The 25,950-nt window shown below is 33.4% G+C and overlaps 1 protein-coding gene across 13 annotated transcripts in view; it reads left to right on the top strand.

The window, feature by feature from the left end:
* Positions 1 to 25,950, top strand: part of LOC126763544 (CUGBP Elav-like family member 4) — a 955,905-nt gene that overhangs the window by 534,059 nt on the left and 395,896 nt on the right. For 3 of the 13 annotated variants that reach the window (XM_050481145.1, XM_050481139.1, XM_050481137.1), the window contains exons 1-2: positions 14,251 to 14,651; positions 20,026 to 21,101. The exons of the other annotated variants lie outside the window; for them this stretch is intronic. In XM_050481145.1, the coding sequence (XP_050337102.1) occupies positions 21,042 to 21,101 (60 nt within the window). In that variant the 5' untranslated portion in view covers positions 14,251 to 14,651; positions 20,026 to 21,041. Of the gene's footprint in view, positions 1 to 14,250; positions 14,652 to 20,025; positions 21,102 to 25,950 lie in introns of those variants that run through there. 13 annotated transcript variants of the gene reach the window in all.

Genomic DNA, 25,950 nt, shown 5'->3' with positions numbered 1-25,950 from the left:
TATTGAAAAAAGTACCTCTCACTCGTTACCTTTCGTTACTACTACTTGGATCACTCGTTATAACATATGCTGTCGCGACATTTATTACTTTAGAAAATTCATTCATCAGGCTGCCTCAGCGAATTTTTGACAAACAATTTAGAAAATGTCCGTCAAGCTGCGGATAACTCATAAATCTCTAATGATATTAAAATTTCTTTCTGTTTCATGTATCTTAGTACGTTATATAGAATATATGTATAGTGCTTTAACGAGTCAAATGCTGGTACAAATGTATTCAGTTTGAATATTGTGAAACCATTCTAGGTCCCACACTCGAAAATTTATAATATTTGGATATTTTTTTCTAAGCTCATTTACTTTCAGATAATAGATAGTTAAAAATTTTGACAAGGTGTTGTTGAACTTCTCATAATGCCACAGTTTATTTACATATTATGAGTTAATCATGCAGATCATTAGTTGCCTCTTCTAATATTATTTTTCGCCATAAACAGGTAGCAAATTATATACCATGACTCATTATATGGTACACATATTTACTTAGAGAGTATAAGAGAGTATCATAAACAAAAGTAAATTATGTTTAATATTAAAAATATGAGATTAACTGCAAAAATTTATGAACATATGCGAGTTGAAATGGCAGACAGGTGATCAAATTGCCACATTACACGCTGTTGATTGTCAGTTCAGAGCAATATGAGGTATAAATAATTGAGTATGAAAATAAACTCGCTATAAGCAACAACTGCATATTGTATATGTTGGTTTGTTATAAAGAAATGCTAAGAGAGATATTACTTTGGGTAAAAGTGTGAAGAAGCAAAATCTGTAAGTCAAAAATGTTGGCTAATCCTCATGGCGATAAGTCTTTACCCCTAGAAATGCCATTTCATGTGCATACCAAGCGAAAGTGTAATGAGACATGTTATTAAAATATAGCAGCGAAAGGTATGCTACACAAATAATTTAACAAACGAAAATGACAACGCTAAACAGACAGCAAAAACAATAAAAGAGCATACTAGGACAAATAACTGCATGCATCTTAATCGTTAAAATACGTTTACATTGTAGCTATAAATTATAAGTGAAATGTGAATGAAATTTACACTTTTTACAAAATTTGATTTGTTGCATACTTACATGCGCTTAGCTGATATATAACTCAAAACACTGCTAAGAGTCGTCAGATTGAGCGGTAATTGTGTATTTCATGATAAAAATTATGTTGTAGGAGGTATATGGGTTAGAGGTAATTTGAATTTGATATTGGTTTTTTTAATATTTATTTCACTTAAATACATTATTTTTGCTTTGCGCCAAAATGTATGCTAATAATAAGTTTTATACTTAAAACATGTAGACAAATCTAAAAGAATTAGTGAAAAATGAATGTATGCTCAACATTCAAAATCAACTTAATAGACTTTTAAGCGCTACCACATTATTTCAAAGAAAGCATACTTCTAGGGCAAATCATAATAGTTCAAATAAAGTATACTTTTAGGGAACATTATAACTTGAAAACGCTTAAAAACACTTTTTAGTAGCTTGACGAACTCTGGCGAGTACGTTTTCTGCAGATATTTGAGGCTATTAAATAGAGCATTGTAAAGCTAGTATTTGGTTAAATATTATGCGATCGTTTTTTTAACACTTATTTCAAAGAGAGTGAACTTTTAGGCGATTATAGTAGTTCAAAGGTAGTATACCTTTTAGGGACAAAATAATATTTCAAAGAAAATATAGTATAGACGTTAATAATTCCAACCAAACTCAGCACTTTGCAAGTTTTTGAAATTTTGGTTTGAGTATAATTCAAAACCAACTCAACTTTTGAGGTTTTGGTATGAGTGTGTGAACCTTGACCTCAAAAACCACTTCCACCATTCGCAACCACTTACTAACCCTTTAAGAAGCTGATATTTGTATTACGGCAACTGATTTAAGGTCTAACTTAAACTTGTTTTCAGCACGCCACAAATTTTGCCAAACTTTATTCATTCCTCTGAGCTTTATAACTATTTTTTCTTAACAAACTCATCCCTCATTTGTAGGCACCACTCGACATTGTGGGATTTCATGTGTCGCTATTAATTAGCGCACAAGTTGGCTAACGTATGTATATATGCATGTTGTTGTTGGTTGTGCGGCTCAAGCATATCCCTTGTGGCATAAATTAATGAAAATATCATACAGTTGTCAGTCCCACTGCGCCAGCTCGCACACTCAATAAAATTTGCCGCCCACAGCGTCAAAAAACTTTTCCCCATCCCACATACAGCTAGCAACAACAACACTACTAAAACTCATATTACTAGCTACACAGGCGTCACTACAAATTTTTAAATTTCCAACACACACTCTCGTGGAAACACTTAGCTGCACGGCCCGTTGACAGGCATGCAAATGAGGCCTCACTCAAAATTTTGCCCATCATATTAATCACGTTTTCACGACTTTCCAACTCCTTGGAGTCCAGTGTCAGTCGCTATGTGTCTTTTTGTTTGCCACTGCTACAGCTGCAGTTGTTGTTGTGGTTTCTAATAACTTAATTATCAGTTTTAAATATATATGTTTTGTTATGTATAAACGTAGCTGGTTTCTCACTAGTTTGTGCGCGCGCCTAAAATTGTGCTACGTAAAATGCCGAAAGTGTCATAAATTAAATTTCAGTGCTGTCAGTTGTATGCTGGTTTAGTGCTGGAGCGGTGGGAAAATAGGCAGCAAGTTTGGTTATATATTTTACATTTACAACTAGTCTCAATGTATATGAGTTTAGAATTGACACTAAACTATAATTTTGGAGACCTGCAGTTTAAAAAAAATTAAATAATTTGACCGTGTTTAAGAACTTATAGCGCAAATTTAGTTTGTCATGAAGCTAATAGCATTCTAAAGGAAACATTGGAGTAGTTGGAGAATATGATATATCTTTGTATAGAAAACTTTTCTATTTGTCACGCCATCTTAACGAAATCCGACATTTATTGTTGCTCAAAGTAGCGTAACAATCTCTGAAAAAATTGATTAGATTAGGGCACTATAGCATATAGCTCCCATACAAAGTGACCGATAAAACTTAAGTCCTTGTACGGGAAACTTTATTATTTGTCAGAAAATCTACACGAAATTTGGCACGAATTATTGCTTAAGGTAGCATTATAATTTCCGAAAAAATTTTTCAAATCCGTCCACTAGAGCATGCAGCTGCCATACAAAATGACCGACAAAAGTCAGGATAAAGATCCTTTAATGCCCTTTTATACCACACCAAACCTGTAAAATGTATTATATCATGAGTGCATCCAAAGATTTTTTTTAAACGGTGCTTATGATCATGCTACTTCAAAATAACAATTTCAACGCCTAGATGTATGCTAAAAAATTTATAATTGCTGGTATTTAGTAACTCTCGGCTTTTTCAAGCCATTGAAAAAATTAATATTAATACAAAAAATAAAGTTAAGTAAAAAAGATTAAAAACAATTTTTTTTCCAAAAATTTTCACTATCATGCTGAACTGAGTTTTGGGTTACAAAAGTACATTTTCACGTAAAAAACTAGTTGCACACAACAAGCACCAACACACAGCGCAAATTGCGTAAATATGCCACAAGATAAATAGTACAACAATAACAATAACAAGCATGAAGTAAATATGTCAGCCGCGGAGCGCTAGTGCAACGAATGCGAAACGCACTCAAGCAAAGCAAATTGCAAATGGCAGCAAAACAAACGACCGCAATCACAACAAAAATGCCAACAACAATAAGAGACAATAACGTTGGCAATAAAATCAAAGAGGATATTGTTGGTGATAAGAGTTGTAGTATAAAGAATAAGTGGAGATGCGCAAAGGCAAGCAATAAGACGTGGCGTGCAAATGTATACAAATATATTTATATGTATGATATATACAAATATATATGTGAGTGTGTGTAGTGCTTGCAAAAGCTATATAAAAATATGTAGTATGTCTGCTACTTGGCGCGGATTAGGAGCAGCGGCAACAACTTAAACTTCAATATCCCAGTGACACAAATTCAGCGACGGCAGCAACAACAACAATAGCAACACGTTGCATATATGTGTGTATACGCGTAAACTAACTAGTTGGCATGCCACGCACGTAAAGTGCGTCCGACGTTGCGCCGTTGATTGACAGGCATAGCGCGGCCACGACGACGCGCCCTATGTAACACTATGGGTCCAGGCGGCGACAGCGGCTGTTTTTTTTTTGTTGTTTTTGCTATTTTTCATATTGTGCTTGTAGTGTTATAGCGCGCTTAAGCTAGTCGTGCTGCTGACGCATAGTGCGTGGTAGTGCCTTGACACGGTTTTGTGTGTGTGTGGCGTTTTTATGCCCAAAACAACGAGTCGGACTTAAATTTTGAAGATATCGAGTTGAAATTGTACATACTTCCTTTTCTCTTCAAAAAGTTGCTTATTTGTTGGAACAGTCGATATCGGAATACTACAGCATATAGCTGCCATACAAACTGAACGATCGGATTCAAGTGCTTGTATGGAAAACTTTTTCATTTAACCAGATAATTTCACGAAATTTTGCATAAGTTATAACTTAAGGCAATGGTGCAATTTCCGAAGAAATGGCTAAGATCGGACAACTATAGCATATAGCTGCCATACAAACTGAACATGCGAAATTAAGTTCTTATATGGAGACTATCTTATTTGACACGATGTCCTCACCATATTTGGTATAAATTATTATCCAATGTAACGGGGCAAACTCCGAAGAAATTGTTCAGATCGAGTCACTATATCACATGGCTCTCATACAAACTGAACAAATGAAATAACGTGTTTGTATGGAAAACTTTTTCTTTTGACGAGATATTTTCCCGAAATTTGGCACAGATTATTCTCCGTGATAACGCTATAATCTCCGACTATATTATTCAGATCGAAGTACTACAACATATAGCTGCTATACGCACACTTCGATCAGAATCAAGTGCTTATATGCCGCATTTTTACATGTTAAGGGTATAACAGTTTCGATACAACCACAATAAAATTTTTTTTACTCTTTTTTTGTTCGTCTATTTGTTTGTGTTTGTGCATTTGTCACGGCGACCTATTTAAGCACACTGCGCATCAAATAAAAGTGAAAAACATAATAAAACTTCCTACATCCTTGCATTTGGTCGCCTGCCTTGGTATTAAAGTTAGCCGCCAACTACTTTCATTTGATTTGTAGTTGTAGCTGTGTGTGTGTAATTGTGTTGCTTAGTGTCCCTGCTGATCGTATCAACGCTGACAAATGCTATATTGCGCATTCCAAGCAACTACCCCCTTCCAACGGCGTGTCCACTACGAAGCGATTACTTTGTCTGCCGCTTCTTCATCTTTTCCTTCTTGCTTTGCCAGCTCATCGAAAATCTCTGCAGGCCATCCATTTGAAGTGTTCATTTGCCTTGTACGCATGCCACAGCCACAACGCACACAAGCTTACATACAGCCACGCATATATGTGGACACATAAGCACCGGCGGTCAGCTACTCTACACCAATTTTCTTCAACACAATCCACTATGCTCCATCCAATCCATGCCATGCCACTGCACGCCACTTAACTTTGCTCCAATTCACTTTAACTTTATGCTCTGTTTCTGGCTCCCACACTCACTCACCATTTCACTTCACTTCACTATTACTTGCTTACGTTTCTTTTCATTTCATTTTAGTGCAGCTTGTGGTGCTGCCTGTCCAGTTCACTCACATGGACACACATTCGAAGATACTTGCGTTTGTATGCATGTGTTGGCTTGTTGTTTCAGCTCGGACGGGCATTCATTTAAAAATTGTGCGAAAACAAACCACACACACAGACATGTGTATTTGTATGTAAACGCTCATGTGACAGCAACGGCCACACTCAGGCAGCAAAAAATAATAATAATAATACAAAAATAAACTTAAAGAAAAGGTAAATAAATAAAGTACCCATATACACGCACATATGTACACATATATGTAAAAAGTTGTTGACAAAGTCATCTGCCACAAATGCCGCAGCTCCTCTCTTAGACTCCACATATATTCATCTGTGTATATCATGCTGTGGCTTTATCTGTTAATTCACTATTGTGCTTGGCATGTAGCATACTTAATGGCGCATATGCGTGTAAGACGCATTTATGTGTGCGTCGGCTTGTTGCACGTTATCGCGCTGCTTGCTTTCATAAAGGCTTACATTTTTTACAATATTTTCCATGCGCAATTGCATTGTTTGTGCAATGGCCTTGCGCAATTATTTGCTTTCGTTGTTGTAGTAAATATATTTTGCCCGATTGATGAAGATTGTCTTTTTAAAATATTATTTCCACTGCTTAAGATTAAATATTGAATTTTCTTGTGCGCCTGAAGTGCATGCTTTCTTCTGTTTTCTCTGGCAAGCAGAAAATTAATGGAGTTAAGTTATTGGGATTTATTTGATCATCTCTTAAGTGAAAAGTATGAGAGTGATTGCATAATTTAATTATCTGAAAGAGCTAACACGGATTTGTATAATTTTTGTTATGATTGGGGATTAGTGCGCATAACCGCTTAAAAATATAAACAATGATAATAAATCCAGTATCTTTTAATAAATGAAACATCAAAAATTATATTTTTAAAGTGAATTTAATTTTATATACAAGAGATGTGGGATCAAACCAAATACAATATGCCTAATAGTTATTAACAGCTTACCATTTTAAATTATGTTTAGCATAGCTTTAGGCGCACTTATTTTATAAGAGTTTGAGTCTTTGCTAATCTTAAATTTTGGTTTGCAGGCGCATTTCTTTAATATGCGTATGTGCCTTTACTAATCTTAATACATATTCGAAAAAAAGTTTGTCATACAAGAACTTGAGTTTGAGCATTCAGTTAGTATGACAGCTATGTACTATAGAGGTCCGATCTGAACAATTTCTTTGAAGCTTAAACTGTTGCTTTGAGTAAGCTATCTATGCTAAGTTTCGTGAAGCTATCTTCTCAAATAAAAGAGTTTGTCATGCAAGAACTAGGGCTTAATCATTCAGCTTGTATGACATGTACATATATGCTTCAGTGAAGCAAAGAAAAAAACGTGTGCAGAATTTTGGAGCAATACCTTAAAACTTTAAGGACTAGGTCGCGTATGTATAAACGGATTTAACTAAATTGGCTCTACTAGTCACGCATTTTTTTTACATAAACGAACCCTTTACGGTCGGATTTTGTTGGGCTTTGCCTTTTTCGGAATCCAATGGTTTCGTTTGCAGCTGTACTTAAGGAGCTTGGAATGCCGTCCCAAAGTTCTCTTATACCGAGTTGATGATTAATGCTCTGAAAGAGTAGCAGTGCAAGTCGAGTAGAATACCCTTCCACTGCCGGTTATGATAGTCGCTTCCCGAAGTCGAACCTTCCCTGTGTTTGTTGATGTGCGTTTTTTGCTACACAGAGGTGGGTGCGTATCTTAGCTGCAACAAGAAAGCGGTCCAACTCAATACTAGGATCTCGAAGCGTACGCACGTCTTAAACATTGAAGACTTGTTTTCCATCTAACACAACATGATCGATTCGGTGGGAGGCTTTTCGATCCGGAGACAGCCAGGTAGCTTGATGCATTTTCCTATACTGGAATCTAGTACTACAGATAATAAATTTGGGGCCCTGGCGAGGTTGATTAGCCCCAACCCATTTGAAAATGTATCATCATGAAGGCTGAGTTTACCAACCGTTGTGCCAAAGATATCTTCTTTGCCTTAAGCGCTCATAGAAGACATCTTTGGTGGTGGGCAAATCAGCGATATGTTGAGGAACTTCGCTTTGAAGTGGATTGTGGCTAGATGTTCATTCACCGGGGTGTATGCCATGACTCAGCGATATTAAAGGGACCGAACATTCCAGGTGCATGCTTTTAATCGTAGTGCCTAAAGTGTTTGCAGTGGTCTTCATCTAAAAGGGTTTTCTCATCCGAGGCTGATGTGTGCTTTTCATTAGAGGTGTTTTTTTTACGTAGCGGGTGCCAACTCCAGCGTCCAACCCAGTGGAGGGATGTTACGCATTCTCATTTTAGCTCGCCTTCAAACGGATGTTTTTTGGCTACCCATCGGATACTTGGTCTAACACCGAAAGTCGTGCGCTGCTTGAGCGATATGTAAAAGAATCGTTTCTGGCTACTCCTAAGTGAATGGCACACAGAGAACTTTCCTCACTTGCGTAGACTTTTACAGAAAGGTCCATTTTTGTTGAATTTAAATAACATTCATATTTTTTTAGAACCGAAAATGATTACTATGAATGATTCTATTTTAACGTCCGTGACTGTAAGTAGCCACATAAAAATCATATAGTAGCGGCCTTCGAAAGTTCAGCATTGGAGTTTTGGGTTGACAAAGGAACACTTAAAACTAATTTGCCAACTTCTCATGTGTAGAAGTCTCTTAAGAATCTGTAAATTCAAGTCGCGGTTACAGCTTGATTTAACTAAAAATTATATAGTATAGTATATATGTTTTTATCTTATGTTGCTTAAATTAGAAACCCTTGGTCTTGTCTGGCATCCTTTGGTGACTTTTGTCGCAAGAATTCGCTTAAAGTTTACAGATTTTTCGCATTTGCACATTTTTACATTTTCACCTTTTCCGCCATATGTATCTGCTTCTTCTTCTTCCTCCACTACAATTTTAAATATATTGACTAACTCTTCCTGTTCCCTTTTTTCTTGCATCTTCGCTTTTTGTATTGAATTTTTGTGCAGTTACCACGTCGACACTATAACTCAATTCATGATATACGACAGTGACGACACACATACACACACACCTACGGACATACGCATCCATATGGCATGCTGCGTGGTGGGGTTGCGCTTCCATTTCTCTGCGCCTCTGCGCTCAGGCATACTTATTTGCCGGTTTTTATTTTTGCTTTACAACAAAACTCATCTAGCATAGTGTTTTGTAGCTAAGGAAAACATCCCCCAACGCCTGAGTTGTGTCACGTGTTGTTATTGTTATTGTTGATAATCTATGGTGTTAAGCAAGTGTGTTTGTGCAGCCGCATACAGTTGTTGTTGGAAAATTGTTGCGTTTCGCCTGATGTAAACACAAATTCGCCGGAAAACTCATTGGTTTCGTCGCAAATCATGCAAGAGTGTGGCGGTAAACAGCTTTTCTCTTCTCTGTGTGTGCTTCTCTTTAAGCGTGCTCTTAGCTGGTGCATATGAAGGCGCACAAATTCCATTGAAGAGTAGATTTTCTCCTCCAATTGGAAACGTTGACTACAAATGAAGTGCGTTCTGCGGATATTGCTGTTTGTGTGTGTGTGCTGCGTGTGTGAGGGCGTTCGCAGGAGAAGTAGGTATAAATCAATCAAATTCTGATGTACGGATATTAAAGCTGAAATTTTCGCATAGTTAAAGTTTTGCGTTGAAAATTGTGTAGAAAACTGTTGTGCTTAACAAAGCAAAGCGATTTTAATGATACTTTCTTGCAATAAAAAGTTTAAACGAAAATATCATAAATTATAAAGTTTATGCTTGCGCGCATATTGCCATATGTTGGCTAAAAAATATTTCATAAGCTTTAAAGTATTTGTAAAAAGAAGAATTTGTTTAAAGAAGACTACATACATAAGTTTGCTTGAATGTTATACAAAGTTCATTCAATTTAACATTACAAAAAAAAAAACATATTATATACATATACTATGTATATAAATCTGCATACATATGGTCCGTACAAATTGCTGAAATAGCCTACTTTTTTGAACTTTTGGTTCAAAAAATACTTATTGCTCATAAAAAAATTTAAAATCAGGTTGAAATTCAAAAAATTGTCTTATTTCTAATACAAAAATTTAAAAATATAAAAAGAAGTTAAGGTGTCTCAAGATCCAAAATATCTTAACACCTGACCCGGAACCCGCAGCCAAATCTGGTGAATACGGTGATTGTTTGATAATAAAAATTGCATTTTTGGCCTTAAATTTGGTCACAATCGTGCCTCGATTCAGTGCTAATGATGATAATGTTAATTGTTTTTCTACAATTCCGGCCGTTTTCGACAGATGTTCTCACGCAAACGCCTTAATGCAGCGAAATAGAACACCTCATTGACCGTCTGTTCCTCCGGAACACATTTATGATGCACCAAACCACGAATATTCTATCCGAGTGAGCTTTCCATTCTATAAGCGCCGCAGAGGCTGATTTAGAAAGAAGACATCCGACGCCATTCTCCCTTCTTTCAGAAAATATATATATATAAACCACGAATATCGACATCGACAAAAACAATGAGCGTCATCTTGATTTTTGAGCGACTTTGGCGTGGTTTATTTGATTCCGGCTCGTTATAATGCTCTCCATGAATGTGGGGTCAAAATACGCAAGATCAAGCATGTCCAAAGAGGCCTGTTATGGTATTCGTTTTGAAAAAATCAGTTTTAACGGAACAAATCGAGTAAGAACGCGTCTCATACCCAAAATATCAATATCATCTAGCTATATCAAGCTCTCTTGTCCCTCGGAAGTATGTATGTAAGAAATAGTAAAATGACAATCTCGAACTTTGAATTCACTTTCGTGATGGCACTACTGCATCCCATAGCTTCAAAATACAAGATTTTAAGCTCATTTCAGTATCTATTTAAACAGCTTGGAAGGAAAGGTTTGAATTTACTGTACTTCTCTTTAGTCATGTATAAGTAAATGAATATAATAATAATTCCAAGAAGCGATGCGGTTTAAATAGTCAGTTAAAGCTTCTAATATGAACTAATGTTTCACCAAGCAAGTTACATTTTTGGCTTGCTCAAAGATTCCCAGTAAAATTTTAGTTCATTCTCATTTAAGTTGCCTCCAAGAGCATCAGAGATGTTAGAAAAATCGTTAAACAAAATGGAAACTTGATCTGCGGGAGGATTTAAGTCGCCTCCGAGAGCGCTAGAGATGTTAGAAGAAATTCAATATTAGTAAAAATACACTCACAAGTGTAAGATTAATATTTTTGTAAATCTAAAATTTTCGTAGAATAATTCCTTCAAAACTTGTCTTCAAAAAGTCACACTATGAATATCGCCAATATTGTAGTTAATACATTTTACGAATTGAATGTCTTATATACTTTTTTACCAATTTCATCTTTTAATCGTTGAATAAAGTGAAACTAGACCTGTGAGAGGATTAAACTAATAATATTTCTAAGTTTAGGTGCGTAATTCATTGCCACAACATTCTATTAACATGCTGGACCAATATACTACTATGAGCATAAAATAGTAAGACTTTGTTCTTAATCTTCAAATATTTAATTTATACTTCAAAACCTATGTCGTCCCTTACAAAGTAATCTCCCTTGACCACAAAATACTCAAGAAGAACCAATGCAGTATGTGACGGGTCAGTATCATGGTGGCCTCTTTTTACGAATAGCTTCGCGCAAACGTCGCATAATAATCAAATAGTATTCCTTGTCGGAAGGAACTCGGAGGGCACATATTGAGTCATTTTGGAATAAATCGTGCTTTCACCTTTCTTAGACCAAAATGATCTTTCAAAAAGGTTTTTACTGATCCTTCCGATATTCTAACGATGCCAGTAAGATATCTAACTGTTAATAGTCGCTTCTCAAGCACCAATTCTTTTTTTTATAATGTGTTGATTATGGGCGTCCTGGACGTTAATCTCAAAACTAATTCATTTGAATTTTACACTAAAATTTTGAGGTTATGTAAAAAATTAGTAAAGAGAAAAGTTTGTAGATCTTTCATTACCAACAACTTTGCTTTCAAATTCTTTCTATAGATCTTTAGTTTAAATGCTAAGCGGAGCTTCAGACCCAAAATAAAGTAAACGAACCACGAATTTTGAAGTCATTTTTTATTGTTGGCATTGTTTTGGAGTAGAAAAAATTACCCACCACCTTCAAAATTCAGCACCTAATATACTACAAACTTTTTCAAATACGTTCGAAAATAAGCCCTAGACCCAAATTGCCTACTGTTTTCATTAAAACTGTTATGATATCCCCAAAATTGTTTCAACCTACATTGTGGCACAATTGCCTGCTTGCTGCTGTACCAACGAAGTTTAGTGAAATTTAAGCAAATTTTAAACCCACAATCCAAAGCATTGACCTTCCAGCACAACAGCTAAAGCCAGCCAAAGTCGATCCATATTCCGGCAATAATTTGTGTGTAAGAATATGCCAAGTAGTGCGAAAACAATGTATGTACGCGCAGACAAACATACAAAGTCGATAAATTCAAAACATTTTCTAAACAGCTACGAAATGCAGAGTGAATATTATATAGAAAAAAATGAATAAATAATAAAGGCAACAAAAAGCGGCGACGCTACGAAAATGCGAAAAGCATTTTTGCACGAAAAACGTTGAAAATTAAAAGCAAACAACACCAACACACCAAAGCAGCGCAATGGAAAAACAGCAACAAATACAAATGGGAGGCAGGAAAATCGCTGCAACAACAACGGCAACAGCGCGCGCAAGGAATATGTGGCAAACGGCAAAAGCAAAAGCAAAACATGCACTCATCACACGAAAAAAACAGAAGCAAATAAACTAAAAAGAAGCGCAATGAAAACAAATACAATTACAACAAAAGCAAAGCGTGCACATTTTCCACTTCAAACACAGGCGGCCGTCAATCCAGCAATGACTACAGCAACAGCAGCCGAGCGCTGTGCGCGCACAAACAGCAATAATGCCAACCCGCTCGCGCAAAAATCCAACAAGCACGCCAACAACAAAACAACATGCTGCCGCCGCACACCGCGCGCACACCTTGCTGTGCCGTTAGTTTTGCCGCATGGCACACTTGTGTGCGTGCGTGTGTGTCGCCTTGCAACTGGAAACGCTAGGCAATGTGGCCAGCACCCAACAGCCCCGCACGCTAGTCATCTCACTCCCGCTCAGGCACCGCAAGCGCGCTGGCCGCACACAGGCGTTAGTACTCTTGCGCTCTTCAATGCACACCCACATGTTTGAGTTGCTTTTGTTGTGCCGTGCCACGGCAGCATGTTGTTATTGTTGGCGCGCGCATTGATGTTGGTGTTGCATGGCGTTGCCGAGTTTTAGGGGTTCACAATACAAGCGCGCTTGCGAGTAATTGTATTTTCCGTTTTGGCCTGCCGCAACAGCACAACACAACATACAACAACCAACGAGCATGAAATGTACACACCCGAACCAGCGAGCGAACGTGCACACGAAACCTCCCGGCCTATACAAATGCGTATGTGTGTGTGTGTAGCAGCCAACATTCGTCCGCAACAGTTCGGCGCAATTCGTTCGACACTCGCCGCGTACTCGTTGCTTTACAAAGCGCCTCTCATTCGTTCGTTGGCCCAGCAATTTTTAGCTGTTCGATGCAATGCCGCTCGGCGCTACTCGTTTGTTCGCTGCGAGCATGTTCGCGTACGTAAGCGGCAACGAACCGCAACATAGTCGTCACACACGCAACATGCTCGATTTGTTGTAAATTCGCAAGTTCGTACGCGAACTGCATTCGTTCGTTGCTTGGCGAGCGCCTACTGTGCGCTGGAATTTTCTTGGCCCACAAACAAACACAGCCAAGCCGTAATATAGTGCCTGTGTTGTAACTGTGTGTGTGTGTGTGTGTTGTTGGAGTCGAGACGCGCGCGGCCTATGCAATGTGGGTTGGTCGACGGCATTTATATGGCATTCGGCCGGTCGGCTCATTAGTCGGCTGGTTCGTTGAATTTGCCGTTTGGACCATAGGTGACTTCGTTGACTCAGCTTCATACACGTAGACACACACACACGGCCATAAGTATGAAGCGTTTGCATGTAGCGCATAGCTGAGTAGTCGTATGTACCGTTATAAGCGCGCGCACACACACACGCAAACCAACATTTTTTAGGCATACAAATTCAAGTGTAGGGTACTCGTTGCTGTCGTGGCACTTTCGTGCGCTACTTGAATTTTGAAAATTTGCTTGCTTCGCTTCATGTCCGTCTAACCACTCGTTCACCCACACAAACACACACATATACGCATACACAAATATGTGTGTGTTTGTTTATCAAAGGCATATGTATGTATGTATGTATGTGTGCAGTCAATGCTCGTTCGCTTGTTCGTTGGCTCGTTGGCAGCGCTCGTTCGATATTCTGATTGAATTTTCCAACTTGATACGAGTGGTTGGTTTTCCTGCTTGCCGTTAGCCGTCCTTTTTCAGTACGCTATTGAGTTTTGTGTAGTTAAGTCAGAAAATATTTCGTATAGTTCTCGTCTCTCGTGTGACATTCTCAAAGTTCTCAGAAAACAAATATCAAAAATAAAGCAAGCAAGCAAAGCAAAATATATTCAACAATAGAATAAAACAAAACAAACCCAAATAAAAAAAATAATTATCAATACAAAATAAATATATTTAAATATTTGCAAATTTTAGCAAATTTATTTGTATTTGTAAGATCAAAATAAAAATATTTAACTAAAAATTCGGAAATAAAAAATATTTTAACCGAAAACAAAATCCAAGTTGAAGAGCAAACAATAACCAAAAAAAAAGCTTATACGCGCTTTTCAAGTGAGAAAAATATAATAATATTTGAAAGATAAAAATTGTGCAAATCTTATCAGCGGATAACAGCGTAACGTATTAAGTTTTCCAATACAGTGTTCAACACGAAAATATACAACACACAACAACAAAATACACACACAGGCACATAAAGCAAATACTTGTGAGCGAAATTCGACTTGAAACGTGTTTCAATTCAAAATTTTCTAACGGTCAACTTTAAGTTTCGATAGTTTCGAAACTTTTTGAAACACTTTGTAGTGGTTTCTGCGTGTTTATGTTTCAATATTATTTTCTTATAAAATATATGTCAGGGTTTTAAGTGAAATTTGCCAGTGGTTTTGAATATTGTGTTAGCTGCAAATTTAACAGGCGCTTGAGCTCAGCTGAGCACGCATGCAAGTGGTTGAAAATTAAGCATCATTTTAGTTGCTGAAGTTAAAATTTTATTTTAATAAATATATATATAATATAAAAAAATATTTAAATATTAAAAAAAATGTAAATTAAAATTTCAGAATTTTTCGGAATTATTTTAGTTGAAAAATATATATATTTTTTTATTTAAGTAATAAATAAATTATGAACACTTATAGTGAAAAAATAAAATAGCTAAATTTTATTACACTATTACCATTTTCCTATATCTATATATAAATACACATATTATATATTAATTGTCTTGAAATTTTCCCAACTATATTTGAAAAGGAAACTTGTAAAAGCATTGTAACAGCTTAAAGTTCAAAGCAACAAAACGCAGTTACTTTAAAGCTTTAACTTATTTTTCCTCAATAGCAGTTAAAGATTGGGTATTTGATACCCTTAAAAAACTTAAATAATAAAATAAAATAATTTGTATACAAAATCTTCAATATCTATAAAATAAATGCTTTTGAAGTGTAAACTGCCAAGCAGAATATTAAATTCGAATAAAAACAGTACTAAAATATTTATTAAAAAAAACAGAAAAAATCGTGGAAACAAAAAATATATTACATTCTAAAAAATGTAAAACATAAAAAAATTCTTATACTCGCACTGCAAACTTTTTAATGATGAAAATTTTAAATAACTGATTTTTTTTAAATAAAATTATATTTATTTTTTAATAAAATTAATAACTGCATAATAGTTTATTTTTCAGTTCAATAATAAAAAATAAGTTTTCAAATACATTTTGCCTAAAACAAAAATTATTAAAACAATAAAAAAAAATTATTCTTATATTTAAAATTTAATTTTTTAACAAAAAATTTATTTTTGTATTAAATAAAATATTTTGTTTATACATTTTTGCCTAAAATAATTTAAAAAAATATTTTTTAATAAAAAAAAAATGAAACAATATAAAAAGTATTTACAATTTTTTTTTTTAACAATAAATTAATAAAATAATATTTTTCATAAAAAAAAATATTTTAGGCCTAAATGTATTTAAATGAAAATTTCACATATGAGAACATTAAATTTTTTTTTTATTATAATTGTATTTTAATAAAATTTTTTTTTTAATAAAAAATATTTCTCAAATGTGAAATTTCATATCTTTTGCTTTAAAAAGAAAAATTTTAAAATAAGTTTGTGTTAAAACAATTTAAAAAAATGGTTCAAATGATAAGTATTACTTTTATAAATCATTTCCTATAAAATTTTTGTTTTTCTAAATACTAGTCTAAAGAAATTTTTAAATGAAGAAAATATTTATTTTAATATTCTAGCATCTCAAAACTTTTTTTAGATAATGAGAGCATTTTTTTTGTAGAAAACTAATAAAAATGTAGAAAACTAAAAAAATAATTTTTTTTTTTAATTTTTCACTTTACAAAAAAAAAATATTTAAAGTGGACTTCAAGTACTTCAAGATTTAAAAAAACTTGTATAGACTTGTGTTGTTGTTTTTCGCAACTCTGATAAATATTTCTTAATGAAAAAATATATATTTAAAAATTCCAAAATTTTTTATCTAATCTAAAAGACTATTAAAATAAAAAAATTTTAATATTAATTTTTTCCTTAAAAATTTTTTTACTTTACAAAAAAATTTAAAATGAGATGTGTTACACAAAGATATTAAAAAATATTTTTGTATAAATTTTTGTTGTTGTTTTTTGCAACTCTGATAAATATTCCTTCGTAATCAAATTTCGAAATATATATTTATATAAATTCCTGTTGCTTTGATATTGTTTTTTGTTTTGTTTGTGTAACAATTTATATTTTTAGCTGCCCATACATTTTTTTACTTAATTCGTTTACCGTTATGTAAAATTAAATTTATTCAGCTACTTAATTTAGTATCCTAGTTAACCAATTGCTTAAATTTTCTTAGAAACAAAGGACTTTCTTTTTTTTGGTTTTTTTTTTGGCAGCGAAAATGAAAACTTCTTTTTGCTTTGAGGAATTTCACAAATTTAAACTATCTTCCAAGTGCCTGAAAAATTTAAAAATTCTGTTTGAAAAATGATGCTTTCGTAGAGGGTTATAGAATACAAACCTTCTACAATACCTTCTTCAAAACTTTTTAGGGAAAATTTGAGTGTAACAAATGAAAAAAAACAATGAAAAATTTAATCTGTTCGAATCTGTTAAAAATCGGTTTAGCTATAGCCTACCTTCAAACCCAAAACTTTTCTAAAATATTTTGAAAATCTTTACAATTCTGCACATCAAAGCAATCACTCGAAAATCTGTCCAGCATAACTGCCAATCTTAAAGACACAATTTGCTGCAGTTGCTTACGCAAAATGAACGAAATTAAATTTCGCAACTCAACATTTTTGGCATTTAAAGCCGTACAAGCTGAATATTATTTGCACATGATTGGCTGCGCCGCACTGACCACACCGCCACAGGCAGCGTCACCGCCACCACTTACTTGGCAATTTTCGGACGTTCATTTGCATAGTTTGCTTTGGTTTCTCGCCTTCGAACAAAGGCACGAATTATTTCTTAGTGTTTTATAATGCAAACAATTTGAATTTGAATTTATTTATCATTAATTCGCAAATGCCTCAGCATGGCTGGCTGTCTGCTAGCTTGCGGCCAACAAAGGCTAACAACGCTTAGTAAATATATACAAACATATATATTTGTACATATATTACATTGTTTTGTATATATATAATATATTCGTATATAAATGTGTAAGCCTATAAAAATACACACATGCCTTGTCTCAGTTCACAAATGCTGGAGTGTTTTATGCCTTGCCAACCGCTTCTAGCCGTTCGATTTGCCTCAATCGATTGGAAAAACGTTTACACAGCTGCCACATGATTTAGAATTGTGTAAACGGTTTCACCGTGTATATATACACACTTTTGCATACTTTTCCACATTTTTCCTGAACATTTTCCGCACTTCGCTCCAAAATCATTTCATTTTGCTTGCATTACTTGCCGCTGTTTTACCTATAAAATTTTTCCAAGTTTTCTTTTTTATTGTTTTGTTTTTTTCAAAAGTGTGTTAGCCAATTGCAGTTTGAGTATGTGCGTGCATTTGTGTGTTCAATATTGGTTTTCCGCGCATAATTATTTTGTGGTTTTATAGACGAAAATTTATTGTTTCGCATTTTTCATGCCTTTGCTTTGGCTGTTTCCACATGACTCGCTTGAAATCTTGTGGAAAATTTCAAGGTAGCTGCACCTGTATTTTTTATATTAGACGTGATGCTCTTCTAATAAATTTTTTTTTGAGGATTGGCTTATTATGCCACTTTCAGGAAATCCACGTACAGGAAATTAGATAAACACTAAGGAAGGTGCTTAGCATAATACAAAAATGTATTGTAAAAATATTTCGCATTAAAAAAATAGCATAAATCAGGGTTCTATTCAAAGAAAATTAATGAACACTAAGAAAGTTTGTAAAATTACAAATTTGCACTCAGACGGAAATTTTTTTCGATGGGAAAATTTAGCGATTACAAACTTCAGCATAATCTGTATAAAACTCTCCACTTGTTTACTAACATTTTGCAATTGAGAAAACAACACTAAGGCTCAATTGATAGTCTTCCAAAAAGGGTTAAATTTTTTCCACTCATGTGTGAATATTAGTGTGAAAACAGTTTGGGTTTTATATTATACATATCGTCACCTAAAACGCAATATAACATCACTTTTCATAAGTTTACAGGCGAAGAAAACCGATATAATAAAAACCACCCATATTAAAACAAAATTTGAATTTTGGTTATAAAATGGTTAATGCAAACGGTTATATATTGGTTATATCTGATAGCGGAGGCTTAAAGTTTGATAAATTTTATACCTACATAATATGTAACAAAATGTAGTGAATCTTAAGCAACCAAAACTCAATTTCGATTTTTTGGTGATAGGTTATTTTGCTTTTTAGGTGACGATATACATAATGAATTCACAATTTAAAAAATGTATATAATAAAATCAACAATAATCCAGCTCGAGCACTAAACTCAAAAATATTCAATATCTAATTTTGTCACATTATTTGTTTCATATGTAAAAATCCAAATTTCTAAATTTCAAAATTTTTGAGATTAAAAAAAAAAGATCAAAATTTCAATAAAGGTTTATTTTAGATTAAATACTAACACAATTATTAAATTAAAATATTATTAATAAATAAACATGATATAAAAAGATTTTATAAAAAATATATATATAAAAGCGCTTTAGTTATGGAAACCTATATTTATTTTTTAAAAATTTTGAAATAAATGTTTTTGTATTAATTTTCTTAAAATTTTCAGTCTAAAAAATCTTTAAGTATTCTGTAATTTTTTTTTTATTTTCTTATAATTAATGATCTAAAAAAATGTACTTAATTTGCGAATTCTAAAATTATGAAATAAATATTTTCATATCTCTTTTTTTTTAATTTCATAATTCAATTAGAAAACAAAATTTTTTTGTTATAATTAATGATCTGAAAAATTATATTAATTTTTTCGAACGCTGAAATTGTGAAATATGTATACGAATAATTTTTAATTATCCAAGAATTCATGCTTTTTAAACGAAAAAAAAAATTTAATTAGAAAAACTTAAAAAAAAAAAAATTTAGAAATTTAAAAAAAAAAATTAGGAAAATATAGTTTATAATAGTTTTATTACTTAAAAGCGTGTTTCCCAAAACTACGAGCAAATCGTTGTGTAATAAAAAAGTTTTCCTATAAAAAAATATTATTAAAAATATTTTTATTTTACTTTTTATAATTTACAAAAAAATTATTTTTGATAGGCTTATTAATACAAATTTCCAGAAAATTGACATCAAAAATGTTTGAAAAAATTTTCTTAAAATTTTCAAAAAACGTGTTTCTTTTTTCCGAAAACTTTTGAATTGACACATTTTTCGAAAATAACACAATAACACACACTGAAACACAAAATCCAAAATCTCCATATTATGTAATGTAATTCGTAAATATTTTCTTTATTCTTCCAACCCAAAAGGCATTTCAATTGATCAAAAGTGAAAACGAATTCACCAAATTTGTATAAAACATACAAAAAATATATTTAAAAACCGAAAACCGTGGCAGCAGCGAACTGCGTTTAAAAAATAAAATAAATATATTTCAAAATAAAATTTAGATACCACAATTTGTGCGTGTGAAAAATCAGCAAAGGCAACAGTGGTAAAATAATTAAAAAAAAAAAACAAAAAATTGTTAAAAAAATCCTAACAAAAAAGTCATGAACTAAAATAACAGTAAACTTCTTAAGTGCACACCTCATACAAGTAAAACGAAATCAAATATAGACACTAAACAATTACAACAACTACAAACAATAGCACAAATTCATAATCAAACTAAAGAGTAAGTAAAAACCAAAATTTCAACAAAAAAATATACTTTGCTAAACCGAGCTGAGTTTTTCATTAAACAAAAGTAAACTTAAATTGACAAGTGCAAACATTACTTGATGCAACAAAATACCAAAAAAATAGTTACAAATGTGCAACAACTAAATCAAAACATTTTTTAATAAAATATTAAAAATTGATTTCGAAGGAAAAATTTATTATACTTAAAAAAAGTTGAAAAATTCGTGCAAAAAAAGTGTGGCCATTTTCTCCTGCAACAGAAATCAAATAAAGTAATCAATAAAGCAGCAGAAGGAACATTTTCCACACAGCGCAGAAACACATAATACACAAAAGTTAGCAAACAAAAATACAAAAATAAAATAAACAGTAACAATATAACAAAAACTAGCCAAATAAATCAGCAAAAAAAAGAAAAAGTGTTGAAAAAATTGTGCAAAATAAAAGCGTTATATATTAAAGCAACAATAAGTGGGCGCAAATTAAACAAATTCCATACAAAAACAACGATAACAACGCGTTGTTTGTAAAAGAAATCCAGCAAAGTACACTTACGCCAAATACAAATAAACAACAACAAAGAGCAAGAGCAAAAAATCGCTCATCAACAACAGTGTTAGTGCAGAAAAAAGCGTTCCATATGGTTCATATTATTGAATTGGTCGGCCAGCCGAAGGTTGAGTTTGCTCAACAAGTTACTGTGAGTATACAGAAGAAATTATGTAAAACTAGAAAAAAAAGAATTAAAAAAAAAACAGAAAAAGTTCTAATTGAATTAAGCAAATAAATAGAAATTTTGAGAAGAATAATTGGAAAGGCAGGTATAATAAAAGAAAAAGAAGAAAGTAGAAATTTCGCAAGAAAAATGTATGCTTGATTAATTTAAATCTACATATAAATATATTATAGAAACAAAGTTGACTATGGAAAAATTACAAAAAAAACTTATTTAAAATTTTATTCAAAAACAGTATTTTATTTTTTTTTTTCTAAACCTTGTAACGATTTATCTGTGAATATGGAAATCACGGTACATTCGTCAATGAAAAAAAATTAAAAACTTAAAAAAATATATATTAATAAAAACAAATAAAAGAATAATATATTTAAAATTTTAATTACTTTACTAGTCTTTGAACGTTTTGTCTGTGAATATAGGAACAGAGTTGTTTATGAAAAACAATTAAAAAATAATATTTTTTTCTAGTCCTTGCAACATTTTTTTTCTGTAAATTTTTGTTTGTGAATATAGAAACAGGATTGCCTATGAAAAAAGTTTAAAAAAAATATTTCAATTAAAAATTTAATTAAAAAATTTTTTTTAAATATTTAAAATTTTATTTAAAAAAAAATATATTAACTTTTTTCTAGTCCTTGGAATTTGTTTTGTTTGTTAATATAGGAACAGAGCTGTCTTTAGAAAAAAATTATTTATTAAAAACAAATTATTCAAAAATATTTCAAAAAAGTATATTTTAAATTTTGTTTTCTAGACCTTACAACTTCTTTGTCTCTAATTTGCCACTTTTCGTGCACTTAGCTCTTTAAAATCTACCACAAACACACAAACAAAGCATATAGTAAGGCGACTGATGGTTTACAAGCAAGCGCGTAGCATACCTTTAGGCAGTATTGTGGCGCAGTTACTGCCAGGTCTATAATACTCATTTCTATAGCAGAAAATCTTAACATTATATTTTATTTAGTGGTTCCATCGAATAGATTTATGTTTATATTACTTCCATCCAATATTTATATGTGTGCGTGCGCGTAGGGTTGGGGTGTGTCGCTTATAAAAGTATATAAAATGTAATAAATCTTCTCGTGTAGTCACGTAATGACAACATAATATGTGACTTTGCCTAAGCAACTCACACAACAACTGGAATCATACAAACACACAACAACAACACGCCATTGATAAAAAATAAAAAAAGTCTTAATGACACATATATAAAGATATATACTAATATAACGGCGAGCGTGCAGTCAGTGGTTTATACCAATACCAATACAAAACACTAAAAAAATGTGCGACAAATCACACAGGCCGCCAGGCGCACTCACTTCACTCACACACACACAGCCACAAATGTACATTAGCTTTATTGAAAATCGCACATATTTGTATTTACTTGCCTTTTTATTAGCTTGTCCGCCACATATTTTTGGCTTTCCGCCTTTTTTGCTACGGCTGTCCACTTTCCTCTCCCCCACTTTGCTTCACCAACGTGCCTACTGTTGCTTTACGCTCTCCCACTCCCCAACAAAGGCAACATATTTTAACAATTAATCATCGCTGCGCAGCTCCTTATGAAGTTTACTTACGACACCAACAATAACAACTCTATATTCAGAAGCTTTGTTATGTGTTATCAAGCCAAGTTCAAGCTCTGTGTGTGTGCGTGCGTGTGTCTGTGTGGGCGTTGGAGTAAATGTCTTGTTTAGTCTTGTCTAACAATTTGAGTCTGAGCAACGGATTTTGCTTTGTTTCGGTTGTCTGGCCTCTTCATATTTCGGCAGATAAATGGGCGTTGCAAATTTGACAGCAAAGCAAAAAGCTAGACATCATAGGTCAATATTATTAACATATACGAAATTATGGCGGTATGGCGACTGTTTGCTTGACTGATTATGCTTGTTTTGTGGCAGTGAAATTAATTTTTGGCAATAATGAGGGGAATTCATATTAATTATGCGGTGATTATGTTTCAATTTAACAATATTTGAGCTTTGGTGGCAATTATGAAGAATTTGTTCGAATATGTGTAAGATATATTTCAGAAATTGCAGTTTTTATGACTTTCTTTAGTAATTGCGAAGTTATATGTAGAAAATAAGCGAAACTATCTTTCAAATATCTAAAAGGTTTTTAAAATTTTTTTGCACTATCCATAAAAAAATACTCACCTCAACCACATCTCAAGTGAACATAAAGATATTCGATTACCATTCATAGTTCGAACTTTTACAGGAGTATATATACTTTTTATGCTGATCACAGTAAATTACCGTTGACCCGTTATTTGTAACACTCAAAAGGAAACGTCCAAGACATTGTAAAGTGTATATCTATAAATGAACAGTATGACAAGTTGAGTCAATTAAGCCATGTCCGCCTGTCAGTATATACGCGAACTAGTCGCTTAGTTTATGATATATGCACCTGATATTTTACACACGTCCTTTTCTTCCCAAGAGGCTGCTCATTTGCCGGAACCCCCGATAACGGACTACTATAGCATATAGCTGCGTTACACACTGAACGTTCGAAATTCTGTGCTTGTATGGAAAACTTTTTTATTTGACGAGCTATCTTCACGAAATTTGGCAAAAGTTAATGTCTAAAGCAATGTCTTAATCTTCAAAGAAATTATTCAGATCGGATCACTATAGCGTATAGCTACCATACAAACTGACCGATCATAATCCAGTGCTTGTATGAAAAACTTTTTAATTTGAAGAAATATCTTCTTGAAATTTGGCATGGACTATTGCCTAAGACCATAACACAATCTCTAAAGAAATTGTTCAGATCGGACTACTATAGCACATAGCTGCCATGCAAACTGAACGATCGGAGTCAAGTGCTTGTATCGAAAACTTTTTTATTTCACATGATATCTTCACGAAATTTCTCATAGCATACTGCTCAAAATGATGCTATAATCTTCCATTATATTGTTCAGATCGGTTTACTATAAAATATAGCTGCCACACATACTAAGCGATTTAAATCAAATTTTTATAAGGAATATTTTGTATTTGTTAAGCTTCAGTGTAATCAAAGTTATCTTTTTTTCGTGTTTTTTAGCAAAAATGTAGTAAAATCAAATTACCCCCACACACTTGAAAATAATTGTAAATATGTATGTATATTCCGCTACTAAAGATTTTACCATGTTTCTTATGGCTATATCGCCATACTTTAAAATTTTCGCTGCCTAAGCTCTTTTAGTCACCAGCATCATAATACTAAAACTCAATGTATCGCAACAACAAGAAAACATTTTCTAACAGTAATTTCACTTGGAAACCGCTACCTTCTAAGCATTTCCTGTACTCAACGAATTTTGCCTGCTAAAAAATTGCTACCGTGAACCCAAATTTTAGCCAAAAATGCGTACTTCTGCTAACAAATACACCTAACTTTTTCATATAAGCGCTACTAGCATGCTTTAAGCTTATACAAGCAGACTGTAGTAGCTTGCCACGTCAACCCGTTTGTCTATTTATAGACGCTTATCTGCCAATTTCAAGTTTTACTATTTTATTTTTATAAAGAGACCGCGTTTATACAAATTATTTTTGCTAGATAACACAAGCCGCTGATGCACTAGGTCGTCTAACGGTGGATTAACGCACATGCGCTACGACTTACACACATTTATGGGTGCGCGCCGCAACTTTATATTTTCAGTGTGCTCGATGTGTGTCAGAAAATATATTTATTTGTGGGTATGTGTCGGTATATTAGACTATATGTGTTTGTATATTTGATTGTATGAGTTTGTATATGTGATTGTATGTGTTTGTATATTTGTATGCTGGTGCTTGTATATTTTTTATATGTGTATGTATGTGTGCGTGCGCTCTCCGTAATCGCTTGTTGTCTGCGTATTATCAACAATTTCTACCCTTCATTGATTATTTTATCTATGCAACATCCCCGATACGCGCTGCCGCCCTTGTCACAACCGGCATACACACACATATAGATATGTCGTTTACATGTGTTTGTATGCTGGCAGTGTGTTTACGTGTCCACCAGCCATGCTGGTGTACGCAGCAACTTTTTCCCGTATCTTATTTGTGCCTTGTTTTATTTTACGTTTTCTCTCGTAATTTCATTTTACTTGCTAAACATCTTTCGTTTCGTTTTATTTGCTGTCATTCGCTTTGCTTTACAGCAATTTTCGCTTAGTTGCTGACATTGCGTTGTCTGCCTTGTCGCCTGCCACTGTGTGCGTTTCTGATTGGAATTTTTTCTCGCACTGTATATATCTCGTTTGTTGTTGTTTTATTGGTGCGTTCGTGCGTCGCGCGGCAGCGTGTTGGCGCACAGCTGTTCGCTAGCTGGTGCTGATTGCGGCTTTTCCCACTTATGCGATTTCGCTACGATTTTCACTGTGTTGATGCGTTGACTATGCTCTCAGGGTTTTTGTTGTTTTTTTTTTATTTTAACGTAAATATATGTTTTCTTTTCACTTTTAAGCATGACACCAATATTTCTATTTCCAGTTTTGTGTCCTCATTTTTTTTGCTTGCCGCTCCTTGCTCTGCTCCTTAAGTCTCTTGCGCGCCTGAGCATCTCTTTAAGACTGACACAGTTTCTGCTCATTATGCCATTTAAAGTTTGAAAATACGTTGCCAAATAATGCAAAAAACATAGTAGCATCTAAATCTAAATTTTGCGTAAGTATTTGCGTACTACACGCACTCTCCTTAAGACGCCAAAAGCACGCAGACAGTCAAACCGCCATAGTCACTTGTTCTCATTATCCTTTTTACAACTTCTCGCCATTTTCGTTCATTTTCCACAACAAAAC

Source organism: Bactrocera neohumeralis, chromosome 6 (assembly GCF_024586455.1).
Source record: "Bactrocera neohumeralis isolate Rockhampton chromosome 6, APGP_CSIRO_Bneo_wtdbg2-racon-allhic-juicebox.fasta_v2, whole genome shotgun sequence".
Taxonomy (NCBI): Eukaryota; Metazoa; Arthropoda; class Insecta; order Diptera; family Tephritidae; genus Bactrocera; species Bactrocera neohumeralis.
Note: the sequence above shows the minus strand (reverse complement) of the source record. Positions and strands in the feature narration are given on the sequence as shown.